Source organism: Xyrauchen texanus, chromosome 20 (genome assembly GCF_025860055.1).
Source record: "Xyrauchen texanus isolate HMW12.3.18 chromosome 20, RBS_HiC_50CHRs, whole genome shotgun sequence".
Classification (NCBI taxonomy): Eukaryota; Metazoa; Chordata; class Actinopteri; order Cypriniformes; family Catostomidae; genus Xyrauchen; species Xyrauchen texanus.
This window is the reverse complement of record NC_068295.1, coordinates 29,431,175-29,449,949: the sequence shown is the minus strand read 5'-3', so window position 1 is coordinate 29,449,949 and position 18,775 is coordinate 29,431,175. Positions and strand designations below refer to the sequence as shown.

Here is an 18,775-nt window from a genome sequence, read left to right as displayed (position 1 = left end):
GTTCTAATACATACACCCACACTTCCCTGGAAAGCACTTCAATGGATGCTAATTAGACACTGCATTTAAAAATGCTAACCAGTTTGGCATTATAAAAGCATTATTTAAAAATGAACTTTTACCTGTGACACTCTCATTAATTCAAAGACACGAAATACTTTGTTACTATAGCCACAATATCATGTTTACAGGGCTGAGTTTGGTGGAGAATTACCCCTATGAACCTGTTGAGCGAGGCTTTGATTATGTTCGTCTGGCCTCCATCGCTGCAGGTCAGTGATTTGCACAGACACACTATGTTGATTATTTACTATGAACATTCGTAACTGATCACAAAGTGTTTTGTTGCTTCTATGACGAGCATTAGCAGTGAAGAGTTATTAATAGGGCAGAGCTTAATAGCTTACAACAAAACATGAGCACTTTGTTTAATGTACTTGGATATAACATAGTTCAAGTTCATCTGCAATGTTGATGATTAACTGTGTTTCCTAAAAATGAGGCGTGCATTAAGGGGCCTGTCAACAAGCAGAGAACAAACATTTTGTTGTGAGCCAAAGATCCTCAAATCGGGCATAACGGAGAATAAACAGTTAGATAATATACGTTGGTTATGAGAAATGTATCGATGTAGTTTCTTATCATTCTCATCTCTCTCCTTTCTCATTATGTTCACTTAAAATAGCAGCATACCAACTTTAGAAACTTATTTTTGGATGAGGCACATGACTAAAACTGTCAATTTGTCAGCCTCGGTTTATAGGGGTGCTTAAGGCATGAGCTGAATTTTATGGACCCCGAGGGCAGCACATAATGATCCATTTACTCAAAATCTCTCTCTCTCTCTCTCTCTCTCTCTCTCTCTCTCTCTCTCTCAGTTATTCCCAAACGTACGCATTCAAGCACACACATAAAATAACTTTTAAACTGTATGGGAAAGGACAGAGAATGATTTCCTCTATGTAATGAAAGCAATTTGAATGCCGGTCATTCATGCATGACATTTAATGATGGCTGGTCTCAACTCTCAAACACTGCATGCGTTTTACAAGCCAACTCGATAGAGAGAAGAGACAACAAAAATCAAACACAAGCATAGACTTACAAATTAGAGGGTGGGGAGGAGAGGGAGGGAGAGAAAGAGAAGTGTGCTTTTGTGATCTACAAAGAACAATGAGGAAACTGAGAAATGTGAGAAATTAATGAATTATAAATTTCAATTCATTCTATTTATTCTAATTCTCATTTTAATGTTAATTGACTTAACATTAATTAATAAAAAAGCGTAGGTAACACTTTACAATAAGGTTTTATTCATTAATATTGTCTGTCTACGTTTGGAAGCTTTAACTAACAATACTTTTACAGGACTTACTAAAAAAATATTGTTCCTTTATATTTCTTGACACCTCATGCATTTGTTGATGTAAACAAATAGAAACGTATTGTAAAGTGTTAACAAAGCTTGAAATAAAGAATATATATATATATATATATATATATATATATATATATATATATATATATATATATATATATTCATATACACTGCCATTCAAAAGTTCGGGATCACTTGACTGAAATGTTCTCATGATATTAAAAACCTTTTGATTTGAAGGCGTATGCTTAAATATTTGAAATTTGTTTTGTAGTCAAAAATATAATTGTGCCAACATATGAATTTATTCAATTACAAAACAAAAAGTTTTTGAAATGGATGACTTGGACCGAATAATTAAGAGAAGCAGCTAATAAGTGCCCAGTATTGATGGGAACTCCTTCAATACTGTTTAAAAAAGCATCCCAGGGTGATACCTCAAGAAGTTGGTTGAGAAAATTTCAAGAGTACATTTCTGTATTCTAAGCAAAGGCTGGTTACTTTGAAGATGCTAAAATATAACAAAGTTTTGATTCATTATTTTAGTCACAACACAATTCCTATAGTTCCATTTCTGTTCTTCCATAGATTTACTGTTATTCTAAAATGTGAAAAATAATAATAATAAAAAATGAGTAAGTTACACAAAATTTTTGACAGGTAGTATATATAGGTTGAAGTCATTAAAACAAATTTTTTAACCACTCATTTAGGACATCTACTTTGTGCATGACACAAGTGATTTTTCCAACAATTGTTTACAGACAGATTGTTTCACTTTTAATTGACTATATCACAATTCCAGTGGGTCAGAAGTTTACATACACTAAGTTAACTGTGCTTTTAAGCAGCTTGGAAAATTCCAGAAAATTATGAAAACTCTTTAGACAATTTTCCAATTAGCTTCTGATAATAGATGGCATCATGAGGAAGGAAAATGATGTGGATATATTGAAGCAACATCTCAAGACATCAACCATGAAGTTAAAGCTCGGTCACAAATGGGTTTTCCAGATGGACAATGACCCCAAACATACCTCCAAAGTTGTGGCAAAATGGCTCAAGGACAACAAAGTCAAGGTGTCGGAGTAGCGTGGGGGCCTGGGTAGCTCAGCAAATAAAGATGCTGACTACCACAACTGGAGTAGCAAGTTCGAATCCAGGTCGTGCTGAGTGACTCCAGTCAGGCTTCCTAAGCAACAAATTGGCCTGGTTGCTAGGGTGGGTAGAGTCACATTAGGTTAACCTCACCGTGGTTGCCATAACGTGGTTCTCACTCTTGGTTGGGCATGTGGTGAGTTGTGCACGGATGCCGCGGAGAACAGCGTGAGCCTCCACACGCGCTAGGTCTCCACGGTAATCCACTCAACAAGCCACGTGGTTGACTGTCTCAGACGTGGAGATTCTGGCAACTGAGATTCGTCCTCTGCCACCCGGATTGAGGCACGTCACTACGCTACAATGAGGACCTAGGGCACATTGGGAATTGGGCATGCCAAATTGGGAAGAGAAAAAAAGGCACTGGAGTGGCCATCACAAAGCCCTGACCTCAATCAAAATTGTGGGCAAAACTGAAAAAGCATGTGCGAGCATGGAGGCCTATAACCCTGACTCAGTTACACCAGTTCTGTCTGGAGGAATGGACCAAAATTCCAGCAACTTATTATGAGAAGCATGTGGAAGGCTACACAAAAAGTTTGACTAACAAACTGTATGTAAACTCCACTGGGGATGTGATGAAAGAAATAAAAGCTGAAATAAATAATTCTCTACTAGCATTCTTACAATAAAGTAATGATCCTAACTGACCTAAGACAGGGAATGTTTTCTATGATTAAATGTCAGAAATTGTGAGTATGTATTTGGCTAAGGTGTATGTAAACTTCTGACTTTAACTGTACATACATATATATATATATATATATATATATATATATATATATATATATATATATATATATATATATATATATATATATATTTTTTTTAATGATAGTAAAAGTTCTTAAAATAGTCAGAAGCCTTCATATAGATTCAACCAAAGTAGTAATAAGTAATAGGCCATTTGCATTTCACCCTTCAGTGAACAATGTACAAGTCTTCATCATATCTAGTTTAGCTTGCCCAGTTATAAAGTTTTTAACAGTCCCTGTCTCTTTTAGAGTACCTACATAAATGAAAGAAAGAAAGAAAGATAGAGGGAGGGAAAGGAAGAGGAAAGGAAGAGGGAAGGAAGGAAATATGGAAGGAAGGATAACAGATATGGGAGGGTGATATAGATGAAACCATTGATAATCATGAGGGCAGTGGTTAAAAAACGTAAATGAGAATGAGAGAGACAGAGATGGATAGATTGATAGATAGAGAGAGAGAGAGAGAGAGAGAGAGAGAGAGAGAGAGAGAGAGAGAGAGAGAGAGAGAGAAACCAGGCTCTGTGGCAGTGTAATGTTGACAGGCTCTCAGCGGCCCACATTAGTCTGATATGAAAAATGAAGCAGCAGCAGCTAGTCTCAGCTGGGACCTGCTCTGTGATAGAGACCAGACTCATTCAATTTTCATTCTCACACATGTTCTATTCATTAGCATCACACACAGGCCATGCAGACCTTACATCCACTTAGAGAAAACTAGTTCAGTCCTGCTTTAGGACCTGAGAGAAAGAGACATTTTGTGTATAACCGAAACCCTCATTTGAACAATGAACAACAGCACACCTGTCAAAAGCTCATGGAATTGTGACAGTTGAGCCAAAACTGAGATTATATTAGAGGGCTTTCAAAAATTAATTATATCAATTGAACTTCTGGTACAGGAAGGAATGTTGTATGAGATAAAAGATGATGTCACTTCATGCAGTTGGAGACACCAGTGTTGTTTGGTATTCAGTGATATTGGTAACACTTTACAACAAGGTTCCATTTGTTAACATTAGTTAAAAACAATAGTTGATATGAACTAACAACAAACAATATATGTATATTTTAAAATCAAAAATAGTAAATGTTAACATTTGTTAATGCACTATGAACTAACAATGAACAATTGTATTTTTATTAACTAGCATTTATAAAGATGAATAAATGCTGTAAAAATATATATTGTTCATTGTTAGTTCATGATAGTTCATAGTGCATTAACTAATGGTAATGAATGGAACCTTATTGTAAAGTGTTACCATGCTATCTTGAAAACAAGTAAAATCAGTTTTATTTGCATAGTGCTTTTCACTAAACATATCATTTCAAAGCAGATTTTCAGAAAATAATCCCTTTAGGCTCTAGTGTGCCAGTCAAAGATGTCTATGGCAAGGCAAAATACTCCATCATTTTACAAGGAAGGAAAACCTTTGAAGGAACCAGCCTCCTGAACAGACTTGACAGAGAAATCAGAAAACAGTAGGTTGACGTTTTTCAGCTAAAATCAGTCTGTGCTTTCCAAATATGAAACACTGCCCCCAGTAGCAAAAATGTTAAGTTTTGTTTGGCAAGTTTAAGAGCATGTGTGAGCTCAATTTTTCAGGTGTAATGTCCAAGGAGGGGTGCCAAAAGCGAGTTTTTAGCTGTACAGCCTATAATACAGTGAAGAGGAATGCATATTTTATAAACTGTATCCCCAAACCAATGAAAATTTAATGTTAAAGGGAAAAATGCAACCTCTGAATCGCACTTGTCACTGATTATGCAAACACGATTACTTCCTGGTTTCACCAGGGGATCCTAACCCAGGTCTCCCCCACTGCTGATGCAGTGGTCTTTTGGCAAAATTTACTGTAAATGTACATATACCAAATATTGTTTAGTTACATACTGTAATATCTGCAATACTGGACATATGTTTAATTAATACATTTAACAAAGTAAAAGCTCATCCAAGAATTTTCATTTTTGGGTAAACTAGTCTTTTAAGTGAGACTTTAAGTAGACTTAAACTGAAATACCAAAAAGGCTATTTCAAAATTCAGGAGCCTACCTCATTGTGGGTACAGCGTTGACTAGAGTACAATAGGCTTCCATTTCGGCACTGGACAGCGCCCACATGACAGCAGTGGCCTAAGTATTTTTCTTTGCATTCCTAGGTAACACTTACCAATGCAGGCAAGTGTAACTAATACACTTAATTCTTAAAGCCCTACTTCTCTTTCCTCATTTCAGAATCTGAGGTGGGCTTGACAGCAGTGAACCGCTGTTTGGACGCCGCCAAGGCCTGTAACGTTGACGAGACATGTCAGAAGCTGCGCACGGAATACGTGTCAGCGTGCATCGCTCCATCAGCGCGATCTGGGCCATGCAACCGTGCACGCTGCAGCAAAGCACTGAGGAAGTTCTTCGACCGCGTGCCGCCCGACTACACGCACGAGCTGCTCTTCTGTCCATGCTCCGACACCGCATGCGCAGAGCGACGGCGCCAGACCATTGTACCTGCGTGCTCATTTGAAGAGCGGGAGAAACCCAATTGCCTGGCCCAGCTACGAGTCTGCGAGGCTGACTATGTCTGCAAGTGGGTATTGAGTGTTAAAGTCACTACTATAAAACCTAATCAGCTCTTTTGAAGAGCTTGAAGATTGGATATATCATGGATAACCCTGAAACCTTAAAGGAATATTACAGGTTCAGTATAAATGAAGATAAATCAACAGCAAATCTAGATTACAGTGAGGCACTTACAATGGAAGTGAATGGGGCCAATACGTAAACGTTAAAATACTCACTGTTTCATAAGTATAGACACAAGACATAAACAAGATGCATGTTAACATGAATTTTATTATTTTAGTGTAATCAGATTTCTTACTTACCTTTTCTGTGTAAATGTATATCCAATTTTACAAATTTGTTACCATGGCTCCTTGTGATCATTTAAAAATTATGATATAAACCATGACAGAGGAATTCATGTGTATGTAGTTTAATGCTATGTAGAGGTATTTAAAGGTGCACTAACAATTTTGTCCACATTTTACACCTAAAGAAATAAATTGTACTTTTTAAAATTGTGTTTAAATGAATATTACTCTTACATGAGAAGACCAAGATCCAAATAAAACCAGCCAGCAAAACTGAATTATAAAAAGAATATTTGTTCTGTGTTTAGTTCAACTCATAAAGTCAGAATTTCCAATTTCCTGCTTGAAGTCAGATTTGCAACTTAGAAACTCCTCTCTGCTGAAAATCATACACCTGCAGAACAAATACTAGCATTATATATAACCATTTATCCTCTGCTATCTGGTTGCTAGAATAATTTTTTGTTGACTGTCAAACACCTGAAAAGCTAATGGTAGTGTTGCCATTTTGTTTACTTATATGTACCTTTAAGATCGGAAGATGTAGTTTTATTTTCCACATTTGACTTTGAATGGAACACAGCATAAGTGCACCTAAGTGTATATAATAAATACTGTAATATTTTATATTTATTTGACAAAAGTAGCAATTTATGAGGTGCTTATTCACACTGTATTCTTCCTTACGACAGGTAGATACAACAAACACATGTATGATGTATGACTCTTGACAGCAAGAGTCACTTTAAGAGGCTCTGAATAGAGCTGAGTTTGGGTGGACATATTTGAAACACCCTCTTTTCACATCACAATTAAACACATAAGCATTCATCTATCTTTGCGCTCTATGAACTATCATGCTTACACATGCTCAGAACCAGCACGGCCAGCCTTACAATCTGCTGACACAACACATTACACAAGAGGAGATCACTTAACTGCCACAATAGCCAGTTAGCATAAGAAATTGGCAGGGAATGTGCGTAATTCCTCTAAGACTGAACCGGTTAAATGATTGATTGGCGACCAGAGGACTGAAAGTATGTGATGTGTGTGTAAATCGCCCGGGCCGCACTCTGGTACTCAGTTCCATTGACTGAGTATCTAGCACTTTCCCAGGGCTCTGTATTGCAGTTATTAAAACGAGAGCACAGTGAATGGATCAGTGTGTATATGTGAGGGGGATAGGTAAAGCACTAAACTGAATATTGGGGGGCATAATTGGAAAGTGCTTTTCAACAGTGGGGAAGCGCATACTATTTTCTATTTTAGGTGTCTGTAATGTTGCTCCCAAAAGCTCCTCCTCAAACTACCACTCAAATTACTGTACGAAAATAACTGACCAAGCTCGGAACTGTTTTAGCAATATTTAATAATGGCAACAGGCAAAAGAGAAGATTATGAATATTATTACATATATTAAACATGTCATTGCAGCATTTCTGATAACATTTTAGAAGTCATGCTTCCTGTGTAGTCTTGTAGGAATCACCACTGGGGTGTACATGACCCCTAAATGTCTACGGGTGGTTAGAGCCCTGGAGAGAACTGAGAATGGAGTTGTGTATTGGTATTTCTAAGCAGAACAGAAGAGGACAAAACAGAACAGAATATGTAGCACTTACTACACATACTGTAGTGTAAAAAGAGCATAAAGGGTTTTTGGCAATGTGTCGCTGACTGGCTGGATGATGGATGTGTTGTTGTGGTTCCCCCAGGTCTCGCTGGGCTCAGTTCCAGCATGACTGCCAACCCTCCGAGCTCACTGCCAATGGCTGCCAGCATGAAAATTACGGAGCCTGTCTTATAGCATACACCGGCATGATAGGTGAGAACTCTGGGCAATGTAGCCCATCCTGGCTTATCACATACAACAGTCAGATAGATTACAATTGTGGGCAATAAAATCTTATCTGGCTGAACTTCAGCACCAACTGTTTGATTTCTAGAAAAGAAAGACTGCTCTGACATCTCACAAGCTTGTGGAAGTGAAACAGACCTTATCAAGAATGCATGTGAATGTAAACTCTTAAAATTAAACCTTAAAGGGTCATCCTGTTCTGTCATTATTTTCTCACTCTCATTCGCTCCAAACCTGTAAGACCTTCCTTTATCCATGGAACACAAAAGTAGATGTAAGGCAGGATGTTTAAACTGCTTTTTTCCAATATAGTGAAAGTGAATAGAGACACTATCAAGCTCCAAAAATGACAAAAAGCAACATAAAGCACCCTTAAAGTGGTCCATAGAACGTGTATGCTAAATGCCTTCTGAATCCATATTATACTGTAATTGTGAGGACAAAAAAGTATGTTTGTCTTGTTTTACAGTACAAATATCCAAACTTTCTTAAAACAAGATACATATACTTAAGATGCAAAATTGCATATGATATTTAAGACTTGTTTGCAGATAGTATATCTTGAAATGAGCGTATTATTCTTATCCTAAGCATAATGCTCATCAATATTTATTAGATTTATACAAGAGAAAATTATGTTTATAAAAATGTTTTTAACAAGACTTTTATTGACAAGTAAGTGATTTTTTTGCAGTGCACATAAAATCTTCCTCCCACAACCATTCTGAAATCTCATTTGGCTTTACATAAAATATATTCAAATATGGAGCATGAAGATTTGTGACACCAGGTTTAATATCAATGATGCCAAATGCCATTGCTCATCTTATTTTGTAGTTGATTGCATTGCACCCAGTTTAAATATGTGGAAGTGCCAAAATGAGATTTTAGTACAGTTAAGACAACAAATGAAATGGGTTGAGAAATCAGAGAAGAGTTTATGGCATTAAAGAAAAAAGAGATGTAAGGGACCAAGCACTCTGCCCAAGCTGTTAGTCATTACAGCAGTATGTTTCAAGAGCAGTTGTGAAGATGTTGCACTTTTGTGTTCTGGGACAAAAGAAATCAATGTGTTTAAACGAGCCCCTATCAGACCATAGAGCCCTAGAGTACACCACCTCCACTTTTCCCACTTTCAGTCGACTTCTGCGCTCGCTCACTCACACAGTGCAAAAGCACTGTCATTTTCTCTCCCCACTGAACAAAGACATGTCTCTAAAAACTACGAAACTATATCCTCTGCAATCAATGTTCTAGTGTTCTTATATAACCCTCGCACACAAGATATAGATTGACAGAGCTTTTCATATGTCTGTTATGAGAGTCTATAGAGTACCACAAGGTGATTGCGTAACAAAGTAGCAAACATTTCATCATGAGAAAGGTGAGAGTTGCTCTGTGCAGATTTACTTTATTCAGTTGGATGAGTATATTAGAGGATTCTTCGCTTGCAATGAGTCAAATACAGTTTGATTATCTGCTTTTCATCTACAGTACATTGTAATAAAGATATTTTTCCCTAATGCAGGACTCGGATATCACTGCTGGGTACTAAAATTGGGTTTCTGTACTTCAACTAATGTTATTCTCTTTGCAACTTTCTCTCTCTCTCTCTCTAGGTAGCATTATCACACCAAACTACCTAGACAACTCTACATCCAACGTGGGACCGTGGTGCTCTTGTGCAGCAAGTGGGAATTTCCGAGATCAGTGCAACCACTTCCTCAGCCATTTCCATGACAACAATTGCTTGAGTGAGTAGCTCTACCCTCTGTTAGATCATAAATAAATGCACTGTATGGGGAAAAAGTATGTGGACACTCAAACACCACACCCATATGTGCTTGTTGAGCAATTCATTTCAAAACTATTGGCATTAAACAGTAGTTGGTCCTCACTAACAGCTTTCATTCTTCTGAGAAAGGTTTAGTCTAGATATTGGAACATAGCTGTAGGTATTTGCTCTCATTTAGACATAAGAGCATCAGTGAGGTCAGGCACTGATATTGGTGATTGGGTCTGGTTCACAGTCAGCATTCAAATTAATTTCTAAAGGTGTTTAGTGGGGTTCAGGTCTTGGCTTGACTGGTTAGGCCAGTTCTCAGATTCACTCACTGTGAATTCAGTGACAGGAGGTTTGTATTTGACAAGTTGTATTTGATGTAATACAGTCAACAGTCCAAAATATTTACTCTGCCCCTATCTCAAACCCCAATCCCAACTGTCAGTGGAGTAAAACATTTATTTTACAGCAAAAAATGCAACCCCTGAATCACACTCACCATTGTTTACATGAACGTGGTAAATTGCTGCTTTCCATGGAACCAAAACCTGTGTTCTTTCTGGTTTTCATTTGACCAGATCCTGTGTCTTGAAGTGAACACAATTACTTCTTGGTTTCCATGGGACTAGAACCCACATCTCAGAGTGAACCCGATTACTTCCTGGTTTCCATTGGACCAAAACCTTTGTCTTGAAGTGAACCTGATTATTTAATGGTTTTCATGGGACCAGAACACTCATCTCGGAGTTAACATGATTACTTTCTGGTTTCCATGGGACCAGAATCAGTGTCCCGTTTACCATTCACTTCGAGACACGGGTTTTGGTCCCATGGAAACCAGGAAGTAATTGGGTTCACTTTCAAGACACTGGTTCTGGTCCCATAAAAGTCATGAAGCAGTCAGGTTCACTTCAGGACACAGGTTTTGGTCCCATGGAAACCAGAATGTAAACGGGTTCACTCCTAGATGTAGGTTCTAGTCCCATGGAAACCAGTAAGTACGGTAATCAGGTTCACTTCAGGACACAGGTTTTGGTGTCATGGAAACCAGAAAGTAAACAGGTTTACATTCTGGTTTCTATGGGAGCGGAACTCATGGAGTGAACCAGATTACTTCTGGTTTTAACAGCACCAGAACCATAGAGATTTTTCAAGAATCACACTAATAGAAGCACCACGAGGTGATACATTTAATTCAGTGATTCAAAGAATTCATTCAGGTCATGAATTGAATGATTTGTCTTAACTGGAATTAGATGGGTGTGTTCACGTAATGTATCAAAATAAAATAATTTTTATGAAATTCAAAATCTCACACACAGTTTATACAGTTTATTTGATACCACAAAAACTGACACAATAAAAGAGTCAGCATTGACACATTCTTGCATGTCTACACTTCTTCACACTCACTTTCTCTGTGCAATCAGCAACACAGAGAAAATGATCTTGAGGTAACATGTTGGAATGAAACTTTTCCTTGTGTCTATGTGTGTCCATAAGAGGCATTAACAGTCATCACAAGCAAATGATATCTTCAGAAGAGCGCTTGGCCTATGGCCCACAGCACCCTTGAGCTGCTAATAGCAAACACACCATGTAAACACATCCGTTTTGCTGGTGGGGTGATGATGCAGTCTGACTGTTGAGCTCTTAGAGAATAGCTCCAGCCCTGACAGAATGTTTCCCTGCTCCAGAAGTGCTTTAGTGTGATCTTGTTTCTCTTGGGTACCTCCAGCGTTTACAAAACTGCAAAGTCTGGTTTCCCCCCCATCCCTAAACCTCCCTCCCTCCTTTCCTACTCTATCTGAGGGTCTTGGGGCAGACTGTAGTGCTGGGTTGGTGTGTATGTGTGCTGATTCAAGGCTAAGCATAGCCTCTGGTGTCTCGGTAATTGAGCGTAATTTGGCTCCCCGCAGTAAAACTAATGGAGCGGAGACAGCCGGAGAGTAGCAAACAGGACAGAGGCAGCAACGGATGAAGGGAAACAGCTGAAAGAGCTTTTTGAGTGTGAGTCCGCTGAGGCTGGCCCTCACATCAGCTGTTCCTGAATAAGATCTGCTGGTTACACCAGCTCCCAAACCAGAAGCATACCCCTGGGAGGACAATGAAATACTGGACAAGTATTACAGGAAATTCTTAATTCGGTAGGTCTAAAAAGCAGCTTAAGTTAGGGGGTCAACAGCTGGCAGAATTGGAATTAGACTCAAAGTGACCCCTCAGTAGCTTCTAAAGTCCTGCTGGACATACAGTGGAGGTCACAGAGGAACTTTTTTTTTCACCACTTTTACATTCACTGGAAACTCACCACTGCTAACAGCAGCCATTCACACTTTAATTGTTTTCACTTCCACAATTTCCATTCTGCCTTTCATCCATGAGAGAAGAGAGCGAGAAACAGAGAGGAGACTGAAACCAAATGTTCCGCATCGCTGATGAAACATCTCTATAATTGTTGTCTTCTTTTCCCTGTCTCTCACTCTCTCACTTATCATGTATGACATCCACACATGTCCTTTCAGCCATGACAGAGCATGATACTGTCTCTACATATATACATTTATGCATATTGGTTTTGTTTCCATGCAGTTATTCAGCAGTGCTATGAGTAGGCAATTTCAATCTTGATCAACTCATGGTGCCTTGCTAAACATTCAGAGTCTAATCAACCTCACAACATATGCACTACTCCACTGGTTACAGGACCCATGATCATGATGTGTTATGACTGTTATGAGGTGATGTTGGATAATGAGGGCATTGGGTGAAGGTTAACTGACAGAAATGATATTATAACATTAAACTTAACCTCAACACTTGCCCTATACTATTCAAAATACAATACGGGCTATGTTATTACACTGTAGGTCTTTTGTATGTACAAAGCTGTACTGCACTTTATAAATATTTATAGCAGGTGGTATGATGCTTTAGAAGGACAATGTAATAATGAGATAATTAGGCACTATAAGTGAGGTATCCTTTGGAAGTCACACTCTGGTTTTCTTCCTCTTGCTTCATTTCCCCAGAAAAATTTCAAACGATTAAGTAATTAGTGTTTCAATTAAGGGAGAAAATTCATTCAACCACACCACCATTCACCATTCATAAATCTTATAGTTATTTTTTTTTACCCAAAATATTGCTTTCCTTAACATCACAAGTGTTAATATCAGGCCCAAATATCGAGTCATATCGAGTGCCGTCTTGACATAACTGTGTCCTAATTAAAGTGACTTTCACGCTGCAGTAATTTTCAGACAAGCAACCCACTAGACAAATTAGAATTAATACATTTAGATTATTATCATTAATATGGCCTGTAACTACAGTATGCCACAAATGCACTTTTAAATAAAAATTTGAAAATGAAGGGGAGTATGATTTGAAGTGCGCATTTAGGTTTTTATTAAAGTCAGTTTTGCATGGATGGCTGTACTGAATATTTAAGAATGAAAGGAATATTCCGGGTTCAATACAATTTAAGCTTAATCAACAGCATTTGTGGCATAATGTTGATCACAACAAAAAATTATTTAGACTCATTCCTCATTTAAAAAAAAAGAAACAAACCATATTTAGAGCATGAATCAGATGACTGAGTTGGTGATCTTGAATATGCTTGTCAACATTCGTGTTGGATAATTTATATAAAACCCATTCCTCTCTCTTCCCGCAAGTGTGTTGCTGTTATTGTAAGAAAGCATGTTGACGAAATCCAAACTTATTTAGTAAAAAGAGACATATCTGAAAGAGAAAGCTAACTGAGGCATGACTGCCTTCCAGAAATACTTGTCTAAAAAAGCCAGGGTGGTGATTGTGTCTCTTTCTCTCTCCTTTCATACAGGAAGTGCCATCCTGGCTTTTGGGAATGACACACACCTGAAATCTGCTACCAACCAAGCTCCAGGCTCTTACACCAACACTTACAACCAGATCTTAGTCACCAGCACCGAGACTACCACCTCAATTGGTGCTGCCATGGAGTCTGAACAGAACATCCTCCGGCCACAGATTCCCACACAGGTAGTACACCCTTTATACTGATTGGTCAGTTTGTCAGTTCACCCAAAAATGAACATATTATTATCCCTCATGTTGCTTCAAGAGTATGACTTAATTTCTAATGTGGAACAAAAATGTTTTAATGAATATCCCAGTGCGTCTTTTCAATACAGTAGCAGTAGATAATGATTCACTTTATAGGAAACCGAAAAATTAAAAGTCTCTTTTCATTTACTCACCCTCATGCCATCCCAGATGTGTATGACTGTTGTCTTCTACTGAACACATACAAAGTTTTTTAGAAGAATATTTCGGTTCTGTAGGTCTTTACAAAGTGAATGGGTACAAAAAATGTTAAGCTCCAAAAGGATGTAAAGGCAACATAAAAGTAATCCATTGGGCTCCAGTGGGTAAATCAATATCTTCAGAAGCGATATAATAGGTGTCTTTGAGATGTTTCTGCACTTTAATTCGAGTCCACCTGTGGCAAATTGATTGGACGTGATTTGGAAAGACACACACCTGTTTTTAAGGTCTCACAGCTGAAAATGCATATCAGAGCAAAAACCAAGCCTAAGGTCAAAGGAACTGCCTGCAGAGCTTAGAGACAGATTTGTGTTGAGGCACAGATCTGGGGAAGGCTACACAAATGTTTTGGCTGCATGGAAGTTTCCCATGAGCACAGTGGCCTCCATAATTCTTAAATGGAAGAAGTTTGGAACTACCAGGACTCTTCCTAGGGCTGGCCACCTGGCAAAACTGAGCAAACAGGGGAGAAGGGCCTTGGTATGAAAGGTGACCAAAAACCCGATGGCCACTTTGGTTGAGCTCCAGAGATCATGTGTAGAAATGGGAGAAACTTGCAGAAGGACAACCATCACTGCAACACTCCACCGATCAGGACTTTATGGCCAGATGGAAGCCTCTCCTCAGTGTAAGAAACATAAAAAAGCATCTTAAGGACTCTCAGACTGTGAAAAACAAGATTCTCATCTGATGAAACGAAGATTAAACTGTCTGGCCTCAAATCCAAGCATCAAGTCTGGAGGAAACGAGGTACCGCTAATCACCTGCGCAATACCATCCCAACGGTGAAACATGGTGGTGGTAGCATAATTCTGTTGGGGTGTTTTTCAACGTCAGGGACTGGGGGAGTGGTCAGGGTTGAAGGAAATCTGAACGCAGCAAAATACAGAGATATCCTTTATGAAAACCTGGTCAAGAGCACTCAGGACCTCAGTCTGGTCTGAAGGTTCACCTTCCAACAGGACAGTGACTCTAAGCACACAGCCAAGAAAATGCAAGAGTAGCTTAGGGACAACCCTGTGAATATCCTTGAGTGGTCCAGCCAGAACCCAGAGTTGAACCCAATCGAACATCTTTTGAGAGACCTGAAAATGGCTGTCCACCAACGGTCATCATTCAGTCAGACAAAGCTTGAGAGGATCTGCAGGAAGAATGGTAGAAAATCCCCAAATCCAGGTGTGCAAAGCTTGCCACATCATACCCCAAAAGACTTTAGGCTTTTATCGCTGCCAAAGGTGCTTCGACTGAGTACAGAGTTATGGGTCTGAATACTTATGTCAATGGGGTATTTCAGTTTTTTTCATTTTAATGAATTTGCAAAGTAATCAAAAATCTATTTCTCCTTTGTCATTATGGGGTATGAATTTTTTTTCAAAGCATTTTAGCATAAGGTTGCAACATAACAAAATGTGAAAAAAAGAGGTTTAAATACTTTCTGAATGCACTGTATGTAACAATTGATTCACACATCAATTAATGGCACTCTAAGGTAATTTAGCTTTCTTTAAAACCCATAGTTTTTTTTTATTAATTTCATGGGTTTTTTATGAATTACAAACAACTAAACCAATTTAGGTAAAATACTGTCTGTCTGAACATACCCAAAGATATGTCTTAATCTCTAATTTCATCTCAGAAACATATCCATCTAATGGTGGAACAGAAATAGAAACGAGTGGATGACATGACAAAATGGTAAAATACAGAAAAACAAAGTGGATAAAGACAGATGCAAAGAATAGATATACAGTGGGTACGGAAAGTATTCAGACCCCCTTAAATTTTTCACTCTTTGTTATATTGCAGCCATTTGCTAAAATCATTTAAGTTCATTTTTTCCTCATTATTGTACACACAGCACCCCATATTGACAGAAAAACATAGAATTGTTGACATTTTTGCACATTTATTAAAAAAGAAAAACTGAAATATCACGTGGTCCTGAGTATTCAGACCCTTTGTTCAGTATTTAGTAGAAGCACCCTTTTGATCTAATACAGCCATGAGTCTTTTTTGGGAAAGATGCAGCAAGTTTTTCACATCTGGATTTGGGTATCCTCTGCCATTCCTCCTTGCAGATCCTCTCCAGTTCTGTCAGGTTGGATGGTAAACGTTGGTGGACAGCCATTTTCAGGTCTATCCAGAGATGCTCAATTGGGTTTAAGTCAGGGCTCTGGCTGGGCCATTCAAGAACAGTCACGGAGTTGTTGTGAAGCCACTCCTTCGTTATTTTAGCGGTGTGCTTGGGGTCATTGTCTTGGTGGAAGGTGAACCGTCGGCCCAGTCTGAGGTCCAGAGCACTCTGGAGAAGGTTTTCGTCCAGGATATCCCTGTACTTGGCCGCATTCATCTTACCCTCGATTGCAACCTGTCGTCCTGTCCCTGCAGCTGAAAAACACCCCCACAGCATGATGCTGCCACCACCATGCTTCACTGTTGAGACTGTATTGGACAGGTGATGAGCAGTGCCTGGTTTTCTCCACACATACCGCTTAGAATTAAGGCCAAAAAGTTCTATCTTGGTCTCATCAGACCAGAGAATCTTATTTATCACCATCTTGGAGTCCTTCAGGTGTTTTTTAGCAAACTCCATGCGGGCTTTCATGTGTCTTGCACTGAGGAGAGGCTTCCGTCGGGCCACTCTGCCATAAAGCCCCGACTGGTAGATGGCTGCAGTGATGGTTGACTTACTACAACTTTCTCCCATCTCCCGACTGCATCTCTGGAGCTCAGCCACAGTGATCTTTGGGTTCTTCTTTACCTCTCTCACCAAGGCTCTTCTCCCCCGATAGCTCAGTTTGGCCGGACGGCCAGCTCTAGGAAGGGTTCTGGTAATCCCAAACGTCTTCCATTTAAGGATTATTGAGGCCACTGTGCTCTTATGAACCTTAAGGGCAGCAGAAATTTTTTTGTAACCTTGGCCAGATCTGTGCCTTGCCACAATTCTGTCTCTGAGCTCTTCAGGCAGTTCCTTTGACCTCATGATTCTCATTTGCTCTGACATGCACTGTGAGCTGTAAGGTCTTATACAGACAGGTGTGTGACTTTCCTAATCAAGTCCAATCAGTATAATCAAACACAGCTGGACTCAATTGAAGGTGTAGAACCATCTCAAGGATGATCAGAAGAAATGGACAGCACCTGAGTTAAATATATGAGTGTCACAGCAAAGGGTCTGAATACTTAGGACCATGTGATATTTCAGTTTTTCTTTTTTAATAAATGTGCAAAAATGTCAACAATTCTGTGTTTTTCTGTCAATATATGGGGTGCTGTGTGTACAATAATGAGGAAAAAAAATGAACTTAAATGATTTTAGCAAATGGCTGCAATATAACAAAGAGTGAAAAATTTAAGGGGGTCTGAATACTTTCCGTACCCACTGTAACATCAGGACACAGAGGGATGATATGAATGTGCACATGCAAATCATGTCATGTATCTAAACTTGCCTATTTTTGTCCTACAGATGAACGAGAGAGACAGACTCTGGGGTGACTCCACGCTTCCCTCCCCTGATCTCTATGACAACAGTCCCGCAGCAGCCCACTTGGCCATATTACTGTTGCTCCTCCCCTTCCTGCTGTTGGTTCTCCGACTTTAAAATGAAGCAACCAATCAAAACACCTTGGAACTGCGACAGTGTGTGTTTTTGTTCATGAGTTTTAACCTGTGCCAACCGCATTACAATAACTCCTTCCAAGAGAACGCAAGAACTGCAAACATCTCTAAAAATACAAAACCCTACCCCGTTTCAATAATCCACTTTAGTGATTCATTGTCTGGACATATGCAATGACTGATTTCAAGGGTTTAAATAATTGTGTGGATGTGTCTCAAACTATTCTGTACTGAAATTTGTTCCCGTGTAAGATAAAACCCTCTCTATCTTCAATTAGAATTAAATACAGTCGCATGGCGGCTCATCAAAAAAAAAAGAAGAAGAAATCCCCACCTGTTCATCATCCATATTTTAATATCTATTTTTTCCCAACTCTTTTGAGCTTAAGACATTGGTATGTGTGTTGTATATTCACTGAGGTAGAAGTGTGTTTTGTTATGTCTACTTGAAGGAAAACACTGGGACAAGTGGTAAACGAGGAAACCAATTTAATTATATGTAAACTAGAAGTGTCTATGCTAAGAAGTACTTCACATGAGAATGGGCTTCAATGGGTTACAGAGATGGTCTTTATTTTTGTAAAGTGGTTGAATTGTTGAGACGCTTCTCCTCCTTCTCAAGCAGTCCTAGAGTCAAGGAGTGCACTTTTGTTAAGAAAATGTTATGCAAGGCACAAGTGAACAGAAAAAAGCGCAACAGAGTTGAAGTATCTGGATTAAGGGCCTTTTTTAATTATTTTTAAATAGCCTTAAAAAATAGGCTTAAAAAGATAGTTCACCCAAAAATTAAAATTTTATGATTATTTACTCACCTTAATGTCACACAATTAAAATATGCTGAAATCAAATATGGCGGCTACATCAATAACATCAAAACTCATTGGTTTTCATTGCATCTCGTGACCAAATGTCATTAGGCCATGTTTCAAGAACCGCATTTAATTTTAGCGGTTTATTAATGATTTCATTGTTAATAACAGCTTAAATATCTTCTTTTTTTTCATCACTCTGTGATTAAATGGTTTCAGAAGACTTGGA

General features: G+C 38.6%; 1 protein-coding gene across 1 annotated transcript in view; it reads left to right on the top strand.

Annotated features, from left to right (window-relative positions):
* gfra4a (GDNF family receptor alpha 4a) overlaps nucleotides 1–18,775 on the top strand; it is a 129,091-nt gene extending 110,316 nt beyond the window's left edge. The window contains exons 3-8 of the mRNA XM_052151500.1: nucleotides 192–272; nucleotides 5,530–5,875; nucleotides 7,880–7,989; nucleotides 9,642–9,776; nucleotides 13,653–13,831; nucleotides 17,586–18,775. Coding sequence (XP_052007460.1) covers nucleotides 192–272; nucleotides 5,530–5,875; nucleotides 7,880–7,989; nucleotides 9,642–9,776; nucleotides 13,653–13,831; nucleotides 17,586–17,720 — 986 coding nt within the window. The 3' untranslated portion in view covers nucleotides 17,721–18,775. The remainder of the gene's footprint in view (nucleotides 1–191; nucleotides 273–5,529; nucleotides 5,876–7,879; nucleotides 7,990–9,641; nucleotides 9,777–13,652; nucleotides 13,832–17,585) is intronic.